Source organism: Euleptes europaea, chromosome 11, assembly GCF_029931775.1.
Source record: "Euleptes europaea isolate rEulEur1 chromosome 11, rEulEur1.hap1, whole genome shotgun sequence".
NCBI classification, from domain to species: domain Eukaryota; kingdom Metazoa; phylum Chordata; class Lepidosauria; order Squamata; family Sphaerodactylidae; genus Euleptes; species Euleptes europaea.
Window position 1 is genome coordinate 67491709 of NC_079322.1, and position 20927 is coordinate 67512635.

Here is a 20927-nt window from a genome sequence, read left to right on the forward strand (position 1 = left end):
AACAAACAAAAAATGAAAATGGATCACTTGTGAAATGCAATTTTCTGCAGCAGCTTAGATTCATGAGCCGTAGCTATTCTTGAGCTGCTCATTGTCACTTTCCTTCAAGAAATGACGCCGACATCTTTCTTTTTTTTAATCCTTCTATAAGAGTCTTGTAAAAGGCTTTGGGAAACAAGGAGGATTGTTCTATGGTTGCATAAAACAATGTGTACATCATCTGGCTCCTCACCAGATATGACTCATTTTGTCTTTCAATAGATCCTCCCTGGAGTTCGTATCATTATTGCTAATCCAGAAACAAAGGGGCCCTTGGGAGATTCTCATCTTGGAGAGGTGAGTCACAGGCTGTGCCTGGGTTGGTAGTGAGTTGCTTGACTTAGTGGAGGAAGGACTGGTAGTTTTTAATCATTTATCTTAACAAGCCTTCTCTAGCAGATATGCACCACACAGCTTTAGGGAAATGTGTGTGAAGTACCAGGAACATTGTGAACTCTTGCTTGCTTTGTCACAGCTGAGAACTGTGAGCGCCCTGCAGCCCCATCCAATGGTTATGATGTATCACTTACACCGGTGCGGAGAGCATAGCAGTTGCACCGGAGTCCACAGCAACCTTGCCACACCCCACCAATCATGGAGCAATGTGCCAACAGCTCCACGGTGCTAGGCTGATTGAAACAGCCAGCGTGGTGTAGTGTTTAAGAGCAGTGGCTTGGAGCGGAGATCTGGAGAATGGGGTTTAATTCCATTTCTCCACATGAGTGGCGGAGACTAATCTGGTGAACTGGATTTGTTTCCCCACTCCTACACACAAAGGCAGCTGGGTGACCTGGGCAAGTTACAGCTCTGATAGAGCTCTCTCAGCCTTGCCCACCTCACAGGGTGTCTGCTGTGGGGAGGGGAAGGGAAGATGATTGTAAGGCGGTTTGAGTCTCCCTTAAGTGGTAGAGAAAGTCAGCATATAAAAACCTACTCTTCTTCTGCTAGTCATGCCTCCTTGACATGTCCTTGATGCCTCCTCCTGCTGCCCACACTCTGAACACATCAAGAAACGCTGAAAAGAGCACTGTGGTGTGACTGGGAGGAGCCCTGGAGTTTAAATGTTCCATAGAGTTCCACAGAGTACTGGGTCACCCAACACACATAGTATTTACATAGTATTTAGGAGGCCTTTGATTGGCTGCAGATTTAGTTGGCATCTTAAGTGGTGCCAGGGCTTTGGAATGTGTGTGTGTGTGTGGGGGGGGAAGGCTTGTATTTTCATTCTCTGTATGTAAATGGGTATATTTAAAGGTACACCTGAGTTCTTGCTGGCATGATATTACACTTACACTGGGGAAATAACCCAGATTGAAGAGGCTAAGGATGCCAGTAAAGCCCCACTCCTCCCTCAACATGCCCCTTACAGTACCCCATTATATATTGGAGTTGCATCTTACTCTGATTATTCATTCAGATTTTCCTAATCAGATTATTTTAAATACAGACTCTCAAAGGATTTGTTTTTCTTCTCCATTATCGCACTAGTATAAATCAAAGGGACCATACATATTGTAATCTAATTTCCTTCTTGGGATAGAGCACGATGGGTATCCTCGTTAGTCTGTCTGTATTCGTAGAAAAGAGCAAGAGTCCAGTAGCACCTTAAAGACTAACAAAATTTCTGGCAGGGTGTGAGCTCAGCTGTGACTCGTGAAAGCTCATACCCTGCCAGAAATTTTGTTAGTCTTTAAGGTGCTACTGGACTCTTGCTCTTTTCTGTTCCTTCTTGGGAGTGTCTTTAACAGTTACCTCTACCACAACACTGCTTCCTCCTGTAGGAAACATACAGAAGTGATAATTGTATGGTTTGCCACAACCTGGTTATCCTACCGCACCAGTATAATGCCTCCATCAGGGCCACTGGGACTGGTATAATATCTACCCACATGATCTTGGCATCCCATGTGATGGGGACTTTTTACAGCAAAATGGCTTTCTCAATTACTTTTATGCCACAGAGATTGGAACTCATACTGGGATAATTTTGTGGAAGTGTGTTAAGGTAGTGCTGTTGGCTTTCATAAAAGGCTTGTTTGTAGACATACATGTATGCAGACTGTACAGGCATTTGTCCTAATGTGTGAAGTTAACTGCAGGTTCGGCAGCGTGGTGTAGTGATTAAGAGCAGTGTTTTGGAGCGGTGGACTGATCTGGAGAACCGGGTTTGATTCCCCACTCCTCCACATGAGCGGCGGAGGCTAATCTGGTGAACTGGATTTATTTCCCCACTCTTACACACAAAGCCAGCTGGGTGACCTCGGACAAGTTACAGCTCTGTTAGAGCTCTCTCAGCCCCACCTACCTCACAGGGTGTCTGTTGTGGGGAGGGGGAGGGAAGGTGATTGTAAGTCGGTTTGAGTCTCCCTTAAGTGGTAGAGAAAGTCGGCATATAAAAACCAACTCTTCTTCTTCTAAACTTTAAACCATCTGCAGCAAAGTATACCCAAGACTCCTCTATCTTGTACAGATATGTCAGTAAAAAGTGACCTTTTTTTATACCTAGATATGGGTTCACAGTGCTCATAACGCCAGCGGTTACTTTACCATCTACGGCGATGAATCCTTGCAGTCAGATCATTTTAATTCAAGACTGAGCTTTGGAGACACACAAACTATCTGGGCACGGACAGGCTACTTGGGGTTCCTGAGGAGAACAGAACTTACAGATGCAAATGGGGGTGAGTTCTCCTGATGGTTTTTCAAAAGTCAGTTACACGGTGTTTCCTGAATAACATATTTGATTTGCAGAGCCCAAGTCTACTCCCACTCCTGTAAACCTGAGCATTGGCTCCGTAATCTGATATCAGAGGAAAGAAGATTTAGCAAGCATATTTCTTTTCTGGAGAGGAGAATCTCCTTGATTTGCTTAGATCAGGCAGAGGGTAGGGGAGAAGATTTTATGTTCCCAACAGTTGATTCAGAGAGATGGAAGCTAAGTGTGTTCTCTCTGCTTGGACTGGGATGCTGGGGCAATAAGGAAGACGGAGAAACATAGAGCTGGAAGGGACCTCAAGGGTCATCTCGTCCAGAGGTTCCCAAACTTTTTGAGTCATGGAGCACTTTTCAGGAGAGAAATTCGTCAAGGAGCACCAATTTTCACCTAGCACCTATGTACTAAACCAGTGGTCGGCAAACTCATTAGTCAACAGAGCCAAATATCAACAGTACAACGAGTGAGATTTCTTTTGAGAGCCAAATTTCTTAAACTTAAACTATATAGGAAGAGAAAAGTGCCATTTCCACACCAAACGTCAGCAGGCAGCTGACCGAGCGGTAGCCGGGGAGAGGAGACGCTGCCCAGGTGGAGAGGAAGAAGGGACATCCTCGGGGGGGGGGGTTTGCTGCTGCTGCTGCCACCGCCGCCGCGGCTGCTTCCTCCTCCTCCTCTTCATTCCAGTCGGGAAAGTCTCGGAGGGCAGTGGTGGCAGTGAGGGCGGGCGAGAGGCGCGGGCGAGGCGGCCACGGACTTTGGCTCGTGCCTCCCCCTGGGCGGCTGCAGGAGCTGCCGCTCTGCCGAGTTTTTTTTCCTCTCCACAGCCCCAAAACCAAAACAAGTGGCGGCGTCTGTGTTTATTAGTCCAGCCCCCTCCAGCTGCCGCCGCCGCCGACACTCCGTCTCACTCCAAGGAGAAAAACACGTGATGGCGCCTCTGCATGGACCAGCCCCATCTCCAGCCCCTTCAGCAGCAGGAGCAGCAATAGGAGGCGCCGGCAGCCTAACTTGCTGGTGCGGCTGTCTAGCCCACCTTTCCCCGCCCTCCCGCCGTGGCTTTCATTCAGCACCGCAGCGAGCGTGCTTACCTTTGGGCACTCGGCCACTCGGAGCCTCGGGGGGGGGGGGACGTCCCGATTGGAGCGCCTGCCTGCCTTTCAAACTATTTTTATTTTCCCGTCACCCGCACATGGTCATTTGTGGCAGAGCCGCAAGACCAAAGAGCCGCATGCAGCTCTCGAGCCGCAGTTTGCTGACCACTGTACTAAACTGAATTACAGTAGTATTTTTCTTTCCAATCTCTTCATGGAGCACTAGGAAATGCTTTGTGGAGCACCAAGGGCTCCCTTGAGCACAGTTTTGGAACCTCTGATCCAGTCCAACCCCCTGCACAACGCAGGAAATTCACAACTACCTAAAAACATATTTGACCTAGAAACATGTATGTAGCTGCCTTGTACCAAACCAGGCCATTGGTCATCTGTCTCACTCCAGTCTATTCTGACCGGCAAAGGAAAAATTTCCCCACTTTCTGCTGCCTAAAGCCTTTTCATGGGAGATGCCAGGAATTGAGCCTGGGACCTTCTGCATGCAACGCAGATGTTCGACCACAGAGAGAGTGACTAGAATTGCCCTTGACCAAGAAGTCTCCAGAGAGAGTGGCTGTCATGCTGGTCGCTGCCAAGGGCGCTGGCATTCCAGGATATCTGGGGGGGGGGACTTCATTAACGTAACATTTGTTTTTTTGGCAGTCCAGGGTATCCAGGTATATAATTACTTTAAATTTTAAATTTTAAAACAAACAAGCAAACGGTACTACCACCTGTTGCGCAACGGCTGTGACTGTGTGGCGCGGCAACCTTTCCTGGCACGGAGGAAAGAGTGCCTCTGAGCATGCACTGCATTCCTTGCCCTCCCCTCTCTCCCCAAAAACTCATCCAAGCAGGCCGGGGCTCTCGCGAGGAAACCCCTCTCTTGTGACTGGGACACTGCTTGTGCACAGAACTGCAGTTATCCCTCAAAGCGGAGCTCCGTTTAATCACCTCACAAGAGTGAAGGGCCAGGAAAGAGCCGAGGGCCGCTTATCCCGCTCGGACTTTTCGTGCCTTTTTCTCCCCTCCGCCAGTCACCGCTCCTTCTGCGCCTCACCGAACCTGCGCGCTCAAGGGGGAAATCCTGAACTGCGCATGCACCTCGACTCTCTCCCCCATGGCCTTGCCAGAGCGGAACTGATGACTCAGGGCAGAAAAGCGAAGCCACACTACAGATATGAGCACTTGGATTCCAGGCTGAAGCTCCCGCCCCACCGGAGCACGGCTAAAAGTAAAAACAACGTGGCTGTAGCGGCCTCAAGGGGGACCGCCCTCTTCTCCTCCGAGACCTGAACTGGCCGAGCCAGAGGAGCTTCCTCGTCCTCCCACACATCCTGCCGCATCATCCACCCGGCGCAAGTGCGACCGCGCCCAGGGCTGGCCCACCCGCCTCTCAGCTGGGCAGAGGGGCTACAGCTGGTGTGCGGCGGCACGCTGCTGCGTCTCTGCAGCCTGGCTCCTTCTGGCTGTCGGTCGGCCAGTTCCTCACCTCTCTGCTTGGGGTCTTCCCTGCCCTCGCGGACAGATCAGGGTTACAGGGCGTCTGGGTTAGTCCTGGACAGCCCGGGATGGGGGCTGTCCCAGGACAGTGGCGGCAACCCCCCAGAAAACACTTCGCAACCCCCTTAGGGGTCCCGACCCCCAGGTTGAGAACCACTGAGTTATAGTTTACTTGAGTAGTCCAGGACATTCAGTTTACAAGCTTGGATCGACGTGTGTTTGGTGATAGCAGCCAATGTCGTGTAGTGGTTGAAGTGTTGAACTGGGGTCTGGGAGGATCCCTATTTTGGCATGAAGCTCTTTGGGTGACCTTGGGCCAGTCACGCTTTGTCAGCCTATCCTACCTCCCAGACTTGTGAGGAAAAAATGGTGAAGGGTGGACTATGTATGCCATTCCAGGCTCCTTGGAAAAAATGTACTAGACAGTCAACGCTGGATAATGAACGCTGCTCATAGGGCCTCAAGAGTATTGGTTTGGCCTTTGAAGGAAAGAAGGTTCTTTGTTCTTTCCCCATATATTGGAGTTGTTGTTGTTGTTGCCTGAAACTGCAGTGTATGTTGTGGCATTCACCCATGCTAGTGTTTGACCAAGGGTGTTGGTTGTCATGTGAACACTTGTGGTTCTTGAATACTGGTGTAGTGCTTCAGTGTACAAAGAAAGCTGGGTTTTAGAAGCGATGACCCTCCAAAACAAACAGCCTAACAAAACAAAGCCGGCGCTTCAGGTGTTCACGTGCTTGTCTTTTAACGTGTTGTATAATATTCTGTCTTTTTCCCCCTTTTCTTGAAACCAGAGCGGCATGATGCACTTTATGTGGTAGGTGCCCTAGATGAAGCCATGGAATTGCGAGGAATGAGGTATCATCCCATAGATATTGAGACATCTGTAATAAGAGCACATAAAAGCATTACGGAATGGTAAGTACTACATAAGGGCGCTTTGCTGTGTGTGCGCATGCGTAGGGGGACTCGGTAGTATACTTGCCACTCGCATTATTTTGACTCCACTTGTGGAGTGGGGGCTGTGTGTAGCCAAGATAACCTAAATGGTGATTAGGTTTGGGTGGAGAGGTTCACAGGTGATTCAGTCAGTCACACCATCACTTTTCCTCAGCTTTAGAAGGTGAGGGGCGAGAGCAGAAAAGCCACAAAGCGGGAAAGAAAGTGCTCAACACTTTCCCTGCTAGTAGTTTTCATACTCCAAATGCCCCTTCCCTGGCCGCATTTCCCTGAGGGGTTCCAAATGTGAGTTTGAGTGCCTTCCCTATCAGCTGCTTTTCTTAGGATACTCTTGGGGAGACAATTCTTCCTATCTCTGATTGAGCTAACCCAGGGGTCCCCAGCCTTTTTGAGCCTGCGGGCACATTTGGAATTCTGACACGGCACAGTGGGCACAGTAACAAAATGGCCACCACAAAATGGCTGCAACAGGAGGTGGAGCCAGAAAAGAGGGGAACGCTAACTTTTCCAGTGAGTCTTGTCTTCTCATAATGTGACCAAAGTAGAATAGCCTCAGTTTGGTTCCTTTAGTTTCTAGACAGGGTTCAGGCTTGATTTGATCTTTTTGGCGGCTCATGGTATCTGTAAAACACTCCTCCAACACCACATTTCAAATTAATCAACTTTCTTTCCGTTTGCCGTTTACTGTCATACCTGATCATGATGGGCTTTTGCATACCTTTGTTGTATTGGATGGGATGCCCCGTTCCTGTTGTTTTAAATTGTCTTGCACTTCACAATCAAACTCGAGTCTCAGTGAGAAAGGTGGGCTATGAATGGCATAAATATACATAAATATACATAAATATATATATATATATATATATATATATATATATATATACACACACACCAATACATTTCCTCCATTTGATTTCAGCGCTGTGTTCACCTGGACAAATCTGTTGGTCGTTGTGGTCGAGCTTGACGGATCAGAGCAAGAAGCCTTAGACCTGGTTCCTTTGGTCACCAACGTGGTCCTGGAGGAGCATTACCTGATTGTAGGAGTGGTGGTAGTGGTGGACGTTGGTGTAATTCCTATCAACTCCCGTGGAGAGAAACAACGTATGCACCTACGAGACGGATTTTTGGCAGACCAGCTAGATCCTATCTACGTGGCCTACAACATGTAGTCTTGTATCTTTGAGGCTTCCAAGGACTTCACTCTAGATGTATAAATTTTTTTTTTGACGTCCACTGAACAATGTGCTGAAAAGAAAGTGACACTCTTCAGAATGGAACTGTTTCTATTAGGACTTTTTGAAGCGCTCATTATTGGCAGGACATAAAATGTGAAATGTGTTTCTTTTACCACTACGTTTTAGCACAGAAGGACTTTGGGGTACTGCCTTCCGTTTGTTGGAAAACCCATTATTAGACTTTTTTAAAAAATTATTTTTTGCTTATTGGGATGATACTGCTTTCTGAGTAATATGGCTTTGTATTTTACGTTAAACTGAAGTAGCTAATTTTTTTTTAAATCTGCCCTCCAAGTGGATATTTCTAAGCAGCTCATAAGATGACTGAATTGTTTTGGTTTGCTTGTTTTTAAATGTCCATAAAAAAAATCTTTTCCGATATGGATCCATTACTAGTTTTAGGCCACTTTCTCTCCCATTGTCTTAGGAAACTTACATTGAGGTACGAGGAAAATACCCAAAACAGCACCTTTTCAAATTTAAGAGTTTTTATCAGATTCCTCCCTTGGAAAGGCTGAAAAGCGCAAAGGTGAAAAGAGCTTTGAGTTATTAGAGTTTAGAATGAAAAAGAAATTTATAAATAAGGTGTATTTCGGCAACGAACTTGCAGATGTCTTTGTACTAAACTAAAAAGATAAAATAAGTTAACTACTTCTGTAATTATGTACAAAACCTTTAATTTATTTTGATCTCTTTAGAAGTATAAAAGAGAAACATTCAAGAATATTAAGCTCTTGTAATGTTTGCTAATATAAAAAACAAAAGTGTTGTATTATCTTGAGTGGATAGTATCACATCAAATATATATATATGAAATATAAATTCACTAATGACAAAAAAAAGATTTTAAAGTTTTAAAAGGATGCAGTACTCATCACTTGCATGGTGTCTCTTCTCCCACTGTAGATAATCAAACATTATTCACGTACTTCGAGGAAAAAGCAGTCCTGGATTGCAAAATATCCCTGTCTAAAAAGAATCTTCCAGATACCAGCAAGTGAAATGGTTTTCGCTGCCTTCAAGGCAGTGCATTAATTTTTAAGGCCGCAGTCCTGCACCTTGCATGCAGAGAACGCAGGAAGTAGAACAGCTCTTGGTGGGGTATCTAGCGTGTGGCTGTACTTCCAAATTTGCTGCTACTCTCAGTTAACGCCGTGGAGTTGCACTGGGGGGCCCTCCCGTACCCGAATTTGAACACTCTGGTTCCTGCTGTTCCCCGCACTGGGGGGAGGGGGGGTTGTGGCTTGCTCCCCCAGTGTTTGGGGGAGAGCTGTAGAAAAGCAGCTGCAGCAGCGCTGCAGTGTGTAAGGCACGTGTGACATGAGCTGCAGCCAAGCAGGCTAGAAGGGTGTGCTCAGAGGAGTGGTGGCACATTTTCTGGTAGACTTTATGGGAACTCGTCTGCTGGGTTCTACGGGAGCGCCTCTGTGGCCTGCTTTCTGTGCATTCAAGGATTTGGGATTTGCTTGCGGATGGAGATCTTAACAGCGCACCACGAAAGGGTTCTTTTCTTTGCCATGGAGGTGACGATAAATATTTGTGCTGGCATGTATGTTCATACACTTTTTAGACTTTAGAAAAAAGGCAGGTTTAAGAATAGCACTGTTTTTCTTAGCTGCATAATATTGTTGCACAATATTTCTCATCCTTTTTTATTTTAATTTGATGGGGGGGTTTTGTTTTCTTGTGGTAAGGAAAAGTTTTTTGGTGGTCATTTTGCACAAGAGTTATCATTTGATCTCTTTGCCTCTCTGCTAGCCTGTATTTTAGCTTGGGCAAAGGGATCCGATCCATCCACACTGTCCTTTCTAGAAAGTTGTTGTTTTTCAACAGTCTCTCTCAACAGCGTGTTCGTTCTTGGAGAGAAGCTGAGAAAGCTGCTCTGAACTATTTGGCCCAGCTAGGTGCATCTGCTAACTTGTCCCCATGCCAAACGGAGGAACTGAATTCGGTTTTGCAACCATCATATCCCTCAGTTCCAAAGTGAATCTGCTGTTTTTTTTTTTTTTTTGAAGAACATAAATGCATGGATCACAGCTGCCTTTTTTAAAAAAATTGACTGCCTTTGGGTAAACAGAACCTTTCATTTTCCACTTCTTTTGTGATCATTTTTTGTTTTTAATTTTTAATTTGTCTTATTCTGGTGTAATCTGGTTGACCTGTGTCTACTTTGAGGGTGAAGTTTGAGCAGGAACAGGCCAAGAATGCTTTTCTTTTTCTGGTTCAAGAAACGTTCACTTTCTGGCATTCATTACTGAGTATGCATGACTAAGACGGTTGCAGGACAAAAGCTACAAGATCTTTGTTTAACACGTAACGGGAAATATTTTGTCTACCTTTGCGGATTTCATTTGGTTTTTAAGACCCAACAGAGATTATCTTTCCCTTCTTTTCCCCCCCCTCTCCCTCTCAAAGATGAGAGATGGTTTTTACTCTGCATGTACAATACAGAGCATCTCACCAGGACCAAATCTTTATTTTTCAATCACCCCTTTCTCCCCAAGGTTTCCCTTGTCCTGTGAATATTTCAAATCAGGCTCCAAAGGCCAATCCTGAAGCATTCTGTTGAAAGATGGTTTTTGTGTCCCCCCCCCCAATAAATCTCTCTCTCTCTTTTCCTTTAAAATGTCAAGTTGCTATAAGGTTCAGACGAGTCCTTGGTTATGACAGTAATAACAATGTGTGAACTAACTTGTGAAGTCCTTGCTACTGCTGATCTCACTGTTGTGAAACACAGATTTAGCTGTCATTTTGTTTAAAGCATCCCTTTTAACCTTCACCAAGTCAAACTTTCCACTCCTGGGGAGGGAGGGGACAGAGGACTGCAATGCAGTCATTCAACACTGTTTATAATGGATCTCTTCTGCGACCCCATCATCCATGGCTGTTTAAATTCTGAACCTTAGAACCAGTACAGGAGGATGGATGTCGAACCGAATGCCTGATTTTGTCACGCAAATTGAGAGGAGAGAAACACACAATACCATCAGATTCAGCAATAAAGGAGGATTGTTCTGTATTAGAAAACCGTACTGTAGATAAAAAACCATTCATGAGAATGTATAAAAATGTTTGTCTTGTGACCTTGTGCTTTTGAAGTCAGACAAAACCATGTAATCACCTTGATGCACATGCCACACTAAAAAAAAGAAGAAAAAAAGAGGGTACACAACGAACATTTAACCACGAAACGAATCAAACAGGAGCAGATTCCTCATGGTGCTTGTTTATTATATATATTTAATCCTGCTTGACACTTTACCCAAGGGAAGACTGTCCCTTTTATCAGTTGAATGTTAGCAGCGTTATTTCATAGAGTGTGGTGACTGGTTAGAGAAATTCATGCATCTCAGCCAATCACAGTTTCAAATGAAAAATTTTTATGTGCAAAAGAACAGCAACCTTCTTGTATGTTAAACCACCAGTACGCTTTGTACATCTGTGATAACGCCTGTTTTATATTCAAATGAACAAATAAAAGCTTTTATTTTTGTTGCTCTGAAAATGTCCATTTCTTAATTAGCCGGTTTTGAAAGAAAGATCCCCCTCCCCCAATCTGCTTCCTTCTTTCCCGCATTACGCAGAAGGAACAAACATAAGCTGCCTTTAAACTGCATCATTGCAAGACCGCACTGTTGGTCTCTCCACTTCAGTACTCTGCTCTTTCTGCCTGAGATGCTACAGAGCCCCTGCCAGCCAGAGCAGACATCGGTCCCAGCATTTGGTCTCCCCTTTCACTGGAGATGCCATAGTAATGGCAAAGGGTCTATATGTGAGCCATGGCCCCTTTCTGGGAGTTTGCCAATGTGCATTAAAACGAGCTAGCAAGGAGACATGATAGAGGTCTATAAAATTATGCATGGTATGGAGAGAATGAAAAGGGAGAAGCTTTTCTCCCCCTATCATAATACTAGAATGCGGGGGCATCTGCTGAAGCTGAGGGTGAGAGATTCAAAACTGATCAAAGGAAGTATTTCTTCACACAATGCATAGTTAAACTGTGGAACTCCCTGCCCCAGGATGTGGTGATGGCTGCCAACTTGGAAGGCTTGAAGAGGGGAGTGGACATGTTCATGGAGGAGAGGGGTATTCATGGTTACTAGTAAAAATGGATACTAGTCATGATGCATACCTATTTTCTCCAGGATCAGAGGAGCATGCCAAATATATTGGGTGCTTTGGAAGACAGACAGGATAATGCTGCTGCAGTCGTCTTGTTTGTGGGCTTCCTAGAGGCACCTGGTTGGCCACTGTGTGACCAGACTGCTGGACTTGATGGGCCATGGTCTGATCCAGCATGGCTTTTCTTATATTCTTAAGTGTTTGCAAGCATATTTTGTTCCACTTGCATTTTACTTTGAAAGAGCAACTGGCCTTTATTTCTTGCTGTTTCCCATATCGAACACTGTCAGACATATAGATTAACATGGCTGCCATAGGCTGAAGCATGATGTGCTATGGGGAAAGGCTGCCATAGCTCAGCTCATACCTTGCAGGGTTTTTTAAAAAAATATTGAGTCCAATCCTTGACTTCTCCCGTTCAAACTTCACAAGTGATGGAATTCCAGGCTAGATGAGCCAATGGTCTCACACATTTCAAAGAGATGAGGAAAATTGTCTCCCAGAAATTCTCCTATGAAAATGCTGGTGTTGAATATTCTGCAGCCGTTCTTTTCATGGACAGATGTTTGCTAGATACTTGACATTATCTGGTAGCTGTAGGCCTACCATTTGATTTGTCAGTACTGATCGCTCCCTCGGTGCTGTTGCACATAAATTAACTGGTCGTTGTGTGGGAAGGTAGGTGTTCGTTTAAATGTAGTGTGGATACACATGTATATAAGGACAGCATATCTGATTCAAACATATAGTTCCCAGTCTGTCCTGAGAAAGAACCAGTTCATGAAAGATTTTCTGTGTTGCGTTTCCCTGCATGAATCAATATCTGAAGTAGGAACAAACAGGGTGAACAAACAGTAGGAACAAACAGCAGCAGTGACTTACAAAATTACAAAAATGCATCTAGTTGTTTTCCCTTCCTGGTCATTGCAGCTGCCACTGTGGTGTCCTTATTCGCCTCTTTCAGATTTTCACAACGAATGTAGTAAACGTCTGAACCAGCTTGGATTTGCATGCAGCTCTCCATCTCTGGATCAGGGCACATACGTGTTAACGTGTTAATGAACTGATAAAACGCCTGTTTTGACAGACTGCAATCACAGATGGCTTAAAAGTGGATTTAATTTGAACGTATCATACCTTCTCCATTTTATACCTCCTCCAATTGCAAAAGGAAGGCAATTCAAATTTTGCAACCCCAAATAGAGATCGCCCCAAATCCTTTTTTGGGCTGTCGTCCCGATGCTGTAGGTTTGGCAAGCTGCTTACTACAGACCCCAAAACGTACAATACGTGTCTGGAGACTCTCCACTCACATGGGAGCTAGCCAACGAACGATGCAGCCCTTAGCTACAGCCACGAGGGTATTTTTAGTATCCTTCACAGGGACACGTTGCATTTGAATCTCCCATGAGCAGAAATAACAGTTTCAGGCCAAAGCGCACGTGATGGTCAGTTTATTAAACACTAGAGTGCCCTCCAGTGGTCACAAACTTCAACTTCATTTTTAGGACACGTTTGGCGGACTTGAAATAACTTGCGGGAAAGGGGCTGTAAAAAAACCAGGCAGTTTTTAATTCTGATGGCTAAAACGAAACCCAAAGAATGCCATCAGCACTGACATTTTTAGGAACCTTGGAGAGAGACTTCTTTTTTGTTGTTGTTGAAATGCTGGGCAATATTTGAAGGTTTGCTCACTTGCATTAACCAAAGTTATTTCCATGTAGCCTTTTCATTTAGAGTTGGCATGTCCAATTTCTGAAATATTGGTGCTTGAAGGGTTGGCAGCCAGCTATGTGGAGACTTGTTAAATTGAAAGTGCGAGCATTGAGGAGTATTTCATCAGGCTAGGGTTGCCAACCTCTGGGAGGCACCTGGAGATCTCTGGCTATTACAATTGATCTCCAGGCAACCAAGATTAGTTCCCCTGGAGAAAATAACTGCTTTTGAGGGTGGACTCTATGGCGTTATGCCCTGCTGAGGTCCCTCCTGTCCCCAAACCCTCCCCTCCCCAGGCTCCACCCCCCCCCCAAATCTCCAGGTATTTCCCAACCCAGAGCTGGCAATAGCTACTCTGCAATAAAATTCAAGAAGTTAAAAAAAACATAAACTTTGAAAATGCAGAATGCTTGGAAAAATTTAAATGTTTAAGATGCTGAGCAACATGCTCATCTGCACATTGCAAAATCCTTGCTTAAAATGTGTAATGGATTTAGCTTTGTAGTCTACCCAAAGTCCTTTTAGCTGATACCATTGCTTCCCTGTAGACGTGGAAGCATTAGTTTGATGGGTAGATTTTGGACTTGCTATATTTATCAGGCACAATCATCCTTTGCAGCAGAATGCTTTGTGCCACTAATGAGTTCCAGCAGCTGTATGGCACCATGACTCCGCAAGATTCTTTCAGGAATCACAGGTTTGCTGCTTCATCATTTAATGGGCATAGGAGCCAGAGCCCAAAGATGAGTTGGAGTACGTGTTTAATTGTTGATTGCAGAGAACCAAAAAGGGGAAAAGCGGGGGGACACATAAAATTATCCAATATGATATAAAAAGGCCACAAGGACCAACTGCTTTGAAACGGTGGTGTAGACAAAATGCAGAACAATGTGGACACAATAAATATAATTTGATTGAAAACAGCCACTCCAGCTTCTCCCCCAATGGAACTAGAAGAATTCCAAAATCCCAGAAAAACCCGTACCTGAATCCCGGAACGATAACAGGGGGGCTGGATACCATTGATACCGGTATTTATTCTGTTCCTGAAATCTTTTTTTTTAAATACCACTTTTCCCCAGGTGCACATCTCTATAAAATAATCTCTAAATGTGTGACATCTTCATTAGTGGTCCACTATATAAAGGTAGTAATCATCAATAGATCTAATTCTCAACATGGCCAAGTCTATGGATACTTAAATCCAGAGGCTGGAGCCATGAATAGGGTTGCCAACCTCCAGGTGGTGGCAGGAGATCCCTGCTATTACAACTGATCTCCAGCCGATAGAGATCAGTTCACCTGGAGAAAATGGTCGCTTTGGCCATTGGACTCTATGGCATTATGCCCTGCTGCGGTCCCTCCTCTCCCCAAACCCCGCCCTCCTCAGGCTCTGCCCCAAAAGCCTCCTGCCGGTGGCAAAGAGGGACCTGGCAACCCTAGCCATGAACCAACAAGACAGCTCATTCTACAATCCAGGTTTGCAGAAAAATCTGAAATCTACATACGCACATACACACACACACATACACACAAAAGCTACAGGCACTGATTCTATTATTTGGGGAGGGGTTTATGAAACAAATGGCCTTTGTGGCACAACAGTATTCATTTTTGTCAGCAAAAGGTATGGGGAGGGGGAAGGGCTCTTTCAGGGCAATTTTGGCCTTCGAGAGAGGATTCATTGGGGCCCACTGACCACATACCTGCTCGAAAAGCCCACCCACCTTCCTTCCTGCATGAGGAACCCTAGGAGAACTCCAGTCACCAGGGATGGGAGCAGCCCTAGTTAGCTTGTCAAGGGAAGGAAGCATGGTATAGTAGCGATTGGAATATTTGGTTAATATAGCAGAGTTTGCCCAGTCATTGGTGTTTTATGCATGGTCGCTTAACCCTCCTTTATTCCCTGTTTCAGCCAGGATCAAATTTTTGGATCTGCACGTTACCTCATTCCTTGGAAGCTCAACGCTGCTTCAATGCAAAACGAACCTGGCTTTTCCCATTCCTCTTCTGGCCCGAATTAAACCGTGGACTCCTGGCTCATTCTGGAATCACTGAGCGAGCGTACAACTTTCTCGGGTTGAGCTTCGCCCCACCCTTTTCCAGACCCCTCTTTGAGGGAGCATTCAGACAGCCAAACAGGGGAAGCACAGAAGATTGGCTTCTCTCACAGCCGATCACGAAGCAGTGTGTAAAGAGGCAGGGATTCAAGTGCTTCCTGCTAACTCGGAGCAAAAGAAAGGCTTTTTTAAAACGAGGCTTGGATTTCTCCCCCCCCTTCTTTCAGATCGCTCCTTTTTTTTTTGTTCTTAAAATGCTTTTTTATGCGGCAGTTGGGTTTGGGGGGAAGGACAAAAAGAAGGTACCTTAAATTTTAAACACTTTTACTAATTATAGTTAATGTATAGAGATGTAGGTGTTTTAAATATATACCTTGCTAACGTTGTATATTAGGTGTGTTTGATGAAGATATGTCTCTGTCGGTAAAATGGAGTACAGTACAATAGCTATGTATTTAGATTAGGGACTTGGATCAGAGATGTATTGTATTACTGTAAAGACGACTGGGGAAGGCACTGGCAAACCACCCCGTAAACAAAGTCTGCCTAGAAAACGTCGGGATGTGACGTCACCCCATGGGTCAGAAATGACCCGGTGCTTGCACAGGGGACCTTTATCTTCACCTTTAATGGTGATATACAATAGTTTTAACATGTGTGTGTGTGTTAAGTGCTGTCAAGTCGCACTTAATGGTGACCCTATGAATCAGTGTCCTCCAAAGTGTCCTATTCTTAACAGCCTTGCTCAGATCTTGCGAACTGAGGGCTGTGGCTTCCTTTATAGAGTCAATCCATCTCTTGTTGGGTCTTCCTCTTTTCCTGCTGCCTTCAACTTTTCCAAGCATGATTGTCTTTTCCAGTGACTGTTGTCTTCTCATAATGTGTCCAAAGTACGACAGCCTCAGGTTAATCATTTTAACTTCTAGGGTCAGTTCAGATTTGATCTATAACCCACTGATTTGGGTTTTTTTTGGCGGTCCAGGGTATCCGTAACACTCTCCTCCAACACCACATTTCAAAGAAATCTACTTTCTTCCTATCTGCTTTCTTCATTGTCCAGCTCTCACACCTATACATAGTAATAGGGAATACGATGGCATTAATTAACCTGATCTTGCTTGCCAGTGACACATTCTTACACTTAAGAATCTTTTCTAGCTCCTTCATGGCTGCCCTTCCCAGTCTCAATCTCCTGATTTCTTGGCTGCAGTCTCCCTTTTGGTTGATGATGGAGCCAAGGAATAGAAAGTCTGCAACAATTTCAGTTTCCTCATTGTCAACCTTAAAGTTGTGTAATTCTCCTGTAGTCATTACTTTTGTCTTCTTGATGTTCAGCTGTAGTCCTGCTTTGGCACTTTCTCTTTTAACTTTCAGCAGTAGTCGTTTCAAGTCTTCGCTATTTTCTGCCAGTAATGTAGTATCATCGGCATATCTCAAATTGTTAATGTTCCTCCCCCCAATTTTCACTCCACCTTCCTCTAAATCTAATCCAGCTTTCCTAATAGGTTCTGCATACAGATTGAAGCAGTAGGGAGATAAAATACATCCTTGTCTAATACCTTTGCCAATTGGAAACCATTCTGTTTCTCCATATTCTGTCCAAACCGTGGCCTCTTGTCCAGAACATGGCCGGTACTATATCAACTGTTGCTGGTCTTTGACAGCAAATAAATTTGAATTTGAACTGCAAATGCAAATGCATGTGAAGACAGGCAGAGGAAAAGTCTACATGAAAAAAACAGGGAGTTGAATTTCTGCCCCAAACCTTTACAAGGTGGAGCAATGCATCATGGTTGTTGCCTGGTCACAATAGCTATTACCATGCCTGTGTGCTCCGTTGTGGACGCTTGGACAAGGGACAAAAACATCTTTTTGTTGATCGAGCCAAGGCAGTGGGTTGGATCCCAGAGATCTGTTTGGCTAACGGTGGTGCTTCCCTCTGGTGCAAGGAACCTTCTGCTGATGCTTTGTTCAGGAAGACTGAATCCCTGGGACGGTGCAAAAGACAAGGCAGTGGGTCGGATGCAGGAAAAGGAGCTCAGATCTTCCCGGCCCTCCCACCAGCTGCCTTTTCTGAGCCCAGGGAAGTTTATTCCTGGCATCCCAGAACCCACCTGGAGTAATAACCACACCGGCCAGGAGGCTGCAGTGGGGAGAAGCCAGTGGGTGAACGTGGTCCCTTCTTTGTCTTCCATCAGAGGAGTGTTATTCATGGAAGAGGCAGAAGAGAGTGACGCTATGCTGTTTCCCCTCTCCACTGTAGCCTCCTGTGACCTCAGGAATTAACTTTCCCAGGGTCAAACGTGGCTGCTGGCGGAGAGCCCAGAAGGTCCACGGCTGCCGGGCCTTTCCACTGACAGGCTTCAAGCCTACCCATGTGCCTTTCACACCCCTTTTCGAGGGATGGCACATGATTGTTGTGCATCGTTGAAGTCATTGAAGCAGGTGCTGCGGGGTGGGGGGGAGGAAAGAAACTGAAATCTCTATACAAGCGCCTGCGACGTTTATTGATCCCGAAGCTTGCTGATTACTGAGAATGTTTTACGAAGAGAAGGGAAAGGAAGACAGAACGGGAACTCTTGTGTTTGTAGACACAAACATACAGCTATTTCTTGCTTAATGGTCGCCACTGCAGTAATTTCACTTGCCATGGTATTTTCGCAAGAGCTGTTCTTTCCACAGGGCCGAAAGTCCTCCATTTTTGCTGACAAGTTCGATCCTTAGATCATTTACCCGAAAGCAGGGTGCCTCACTATCCACAAGGGCAATTATCTCACAGCAGCTGTGAGGCTTTGCCTACATGTGCCAATAAGTGGAATGTCCCCCCACTGATACAAGAGCCATTTGGGCACAGCCAACTGATTCTTCCTACCCAATTGTTGGGAAGGGTGTGGGCCAGCTCCACAAACCGGTCAAGCCGCCGTGTGTGTGGAGCTAAATCCATTTAATCCCGTGGATCTAAGTAAGGGCAAAAGCGTACTCGGCTCGCTAATGTGTGGGTCAGGGCATCTGTTCCCTGCTGGAAGTGTTTGCTCTGAAACCACACACATGCAACGTTACACAGCGGCGCCTTCTGTCTATGCTGTTTCCTGCTATTATTAGGCTGCATCTGTGGGACGTATTCCAACAGCGCAACCATTTTGTATTGTTTTCATTTCAGGGGTTTCCTGCTTAATTGCAACTCTAGATTTCTTACGGAGAGAGTGAGCAGAATCTGTCTCATATTAGCCTAGTGAGTATGCAAGTATCTTTGCTTTCTCCAAGTCAACTTTTATATCCAATCTGTGGCAGGGTGAACGAAGAAGACTACCTTCATACGCCTGATCACTAGTTAAAGACTTTAATGTGAAATGAAGGGGGGGCATTGCATGCAAAGACTTATTTTATGTATTCAGTCCACATTTTTGTTTTTCAGTGGGAAAATTGCATGGGTGGTACTGACTCGTGCCTGCCTCGATTTGTATGAATGGTGCCATGGGTGGTAGGGAATGGGGCATAAGCTTGATGATCTTTCCACATCCAATTGTATATCCAACCTACATTGGGGAGCTACCAGCTGGAAACCTCTGGCAACCTTGGTTTGCCAACTGCTCCGCTCCTGTCACCAACTAAGATGCACAAGAGGCATGCTGGTGTTTGCATCAGCATAACTTGTTGCCTTGCAGCTTTGGGAAGGAGGTCTTGCTCCATCAACCTGCCACAGAGCATTATGGGTGGTGGCACCCATTCCTGTATAATACTCTCTGTTGGGATATTCATCCATCCCACTAGAGCCAACATGGTGTAGTGGTTAAGAGCGGTGGTTTGGAGTGGTGGACTAATCTGGAGAACCGGGTTTGATTCCCCACCCCTCCACATGAGTGGTGGATACTAATCTGGTGAACTGGGTTGGTTTCCCCACTCCTCCACATGAAGCCAGCTGGGTGACCTTGGGCTAATCACAGGTCTCTCAGAGCTCTCTCAGCCCCACCTACCTCCCAGGGTGTCTGATGTGGGGAGGGGAAGGGAAGGTGACTGTAAGCCGGTTTGATTCTTCCTTAAGTGGTAGAGAAAGTCGGCATATAAAAACCAACTCTCCTCTTCTTCTTACTTCTTCTTTACTGAGACACTCAGAAGTATTGCCAAGCTTTTCTGATTGCATTTTGCTTGCAAGGCTTGTTTTATGGTAGTTTTTATTGCAAATCGCCCTGACCTGGATGGCCCAGGCCAGGGGTCGGCAAACTCATTAGTCAAAAGAGAAAAATATCAACAGTACAACGATTGAGATTTCTTTTGAGAGCCAAATTTCTTAAACTTAAACTATATAGGTAGGTACACTGTTTATTAACTTAATAAACTTTAATTAAAGTTTTAAGTCTTAATTAAACTATAGGCACACTGAATAAAACTTGATATCATACTTAATAGTGATCTTATTTATTGATAAAAATTAAATTGTAAGTCCCTGCCATTTCCCCCTCCCCGTCCGGAGTCCTCGTCTGGAGGCCTGGCCTACCGCCATAAAAGCCTATTGGTAGACCTGGCCTCTGGCTGAGTCCCATTGGGAGGCCAGGTCTACCCATTGGCTTTCTTGGCAGTAGACCTGGCCTCCGGAGGCCCATAGAAGCCAATGGGTAGACCTGGCCTCTGAAGGGGGACTTTTTCCCCTCCTCGGAGTCCAGGTCTACTGCCAAGAAAGCCAGTGGGTAGACATGGCCTCCCAATGGGACTCAGCCAGAGGCCAGGTCTACCAAAGGAAGCCCGCCCCGCCCAACAGCTGATAGGCGGGGGGGGGCAGGAACCAACGAGCTGCCCACCCAGCAATCGCGCGGCTAGAGGGGAGGGGAGGCTTTAGCCTCCCAACCATTGAGGGCAAGGGAAAGGGGGACCAGGCCATTCTCCACGGTGGGGGGGGGGAAAGACAGCATGCCCGCTCGCCCGCTCTCTCTCTCTCTCAGGGCGCCGGCTCCGCAGCGAGCGGGCGCAAGATCAGGGGCTCTGAACCAAGTTCAGAGAGCCGCACTCAACGGGCCAAAGAGCCACATGCGGCTCTGAAGCCGCAGTTTTGAGACCCCTGGCCCAGGCTAGCCTGACCTCGTCAGATCTTGGAAGCTAAGCAGGGTCAGCCCTGGTTAGTATTTGGATGGGAGACCACAAAGGAAGTCTAGCATTGCTATGCGAAGGAAGGCACTGGCAAACCACCTCTTGCCTTGAAAACCCTACGGGGGTCACCATAAGTTGGCTGCGGCTTGACAACACTTTATACACAAACACACACACACATTGCAAATCCCTTAGAGAGCCTTAGGAGTGAAACAAAGCAGCACTGTGTGTGTTAAGTACCTTAAAGTCGCTTCCGACTCATGGCGACCCTATGAATGAAAGTCCTCCAAAATGTCCTATCTTTGACAGCCTTGCTCAGATCTTGCAAATTGAAGGCTGTGGCTTCCTTTATTGAGTCAATCCATCTCTTGTTGGGTCTTTTTCCTGCTGCCCTCAACGTTTC

General features: G+C 45.8%; 1 protein-coding gene across 3 annotated transcripts in view; it reads left to right on the forward strand.

The window, feature by feature from the left end:
- The window catches only part of DIP2C (disco interacting protein 2 homolog C), a 338078-nt gene extending 329455 nt beyond the window's left edge, over positions 1–8623 (forward strand). For all 3 annotated transcript variants that reach the window (XM_056857272.1, XM_056857273.1, XM_056857274.1), the window contains 4 exons: positions 262–336; positions 2546–2720; positions 6141–6264; positions 7226–8623. In XM_056857272.1, coding sequence (XP_056713250.1) covers positions 262–336; positions 2546–2720; positions 6141–6264; positions 7226–7478 — 627 coding nt within the window. In that variant the 3' untranslated portion in view covers positions 7479–8623. The remainder of the gene's footprint in view (positions 1–261; positions 337–2545; positions 2721–6140; positions 6265–7225) is intronic.
- Positions 8624–20927: the final 12304 nt, after the last annotated feature.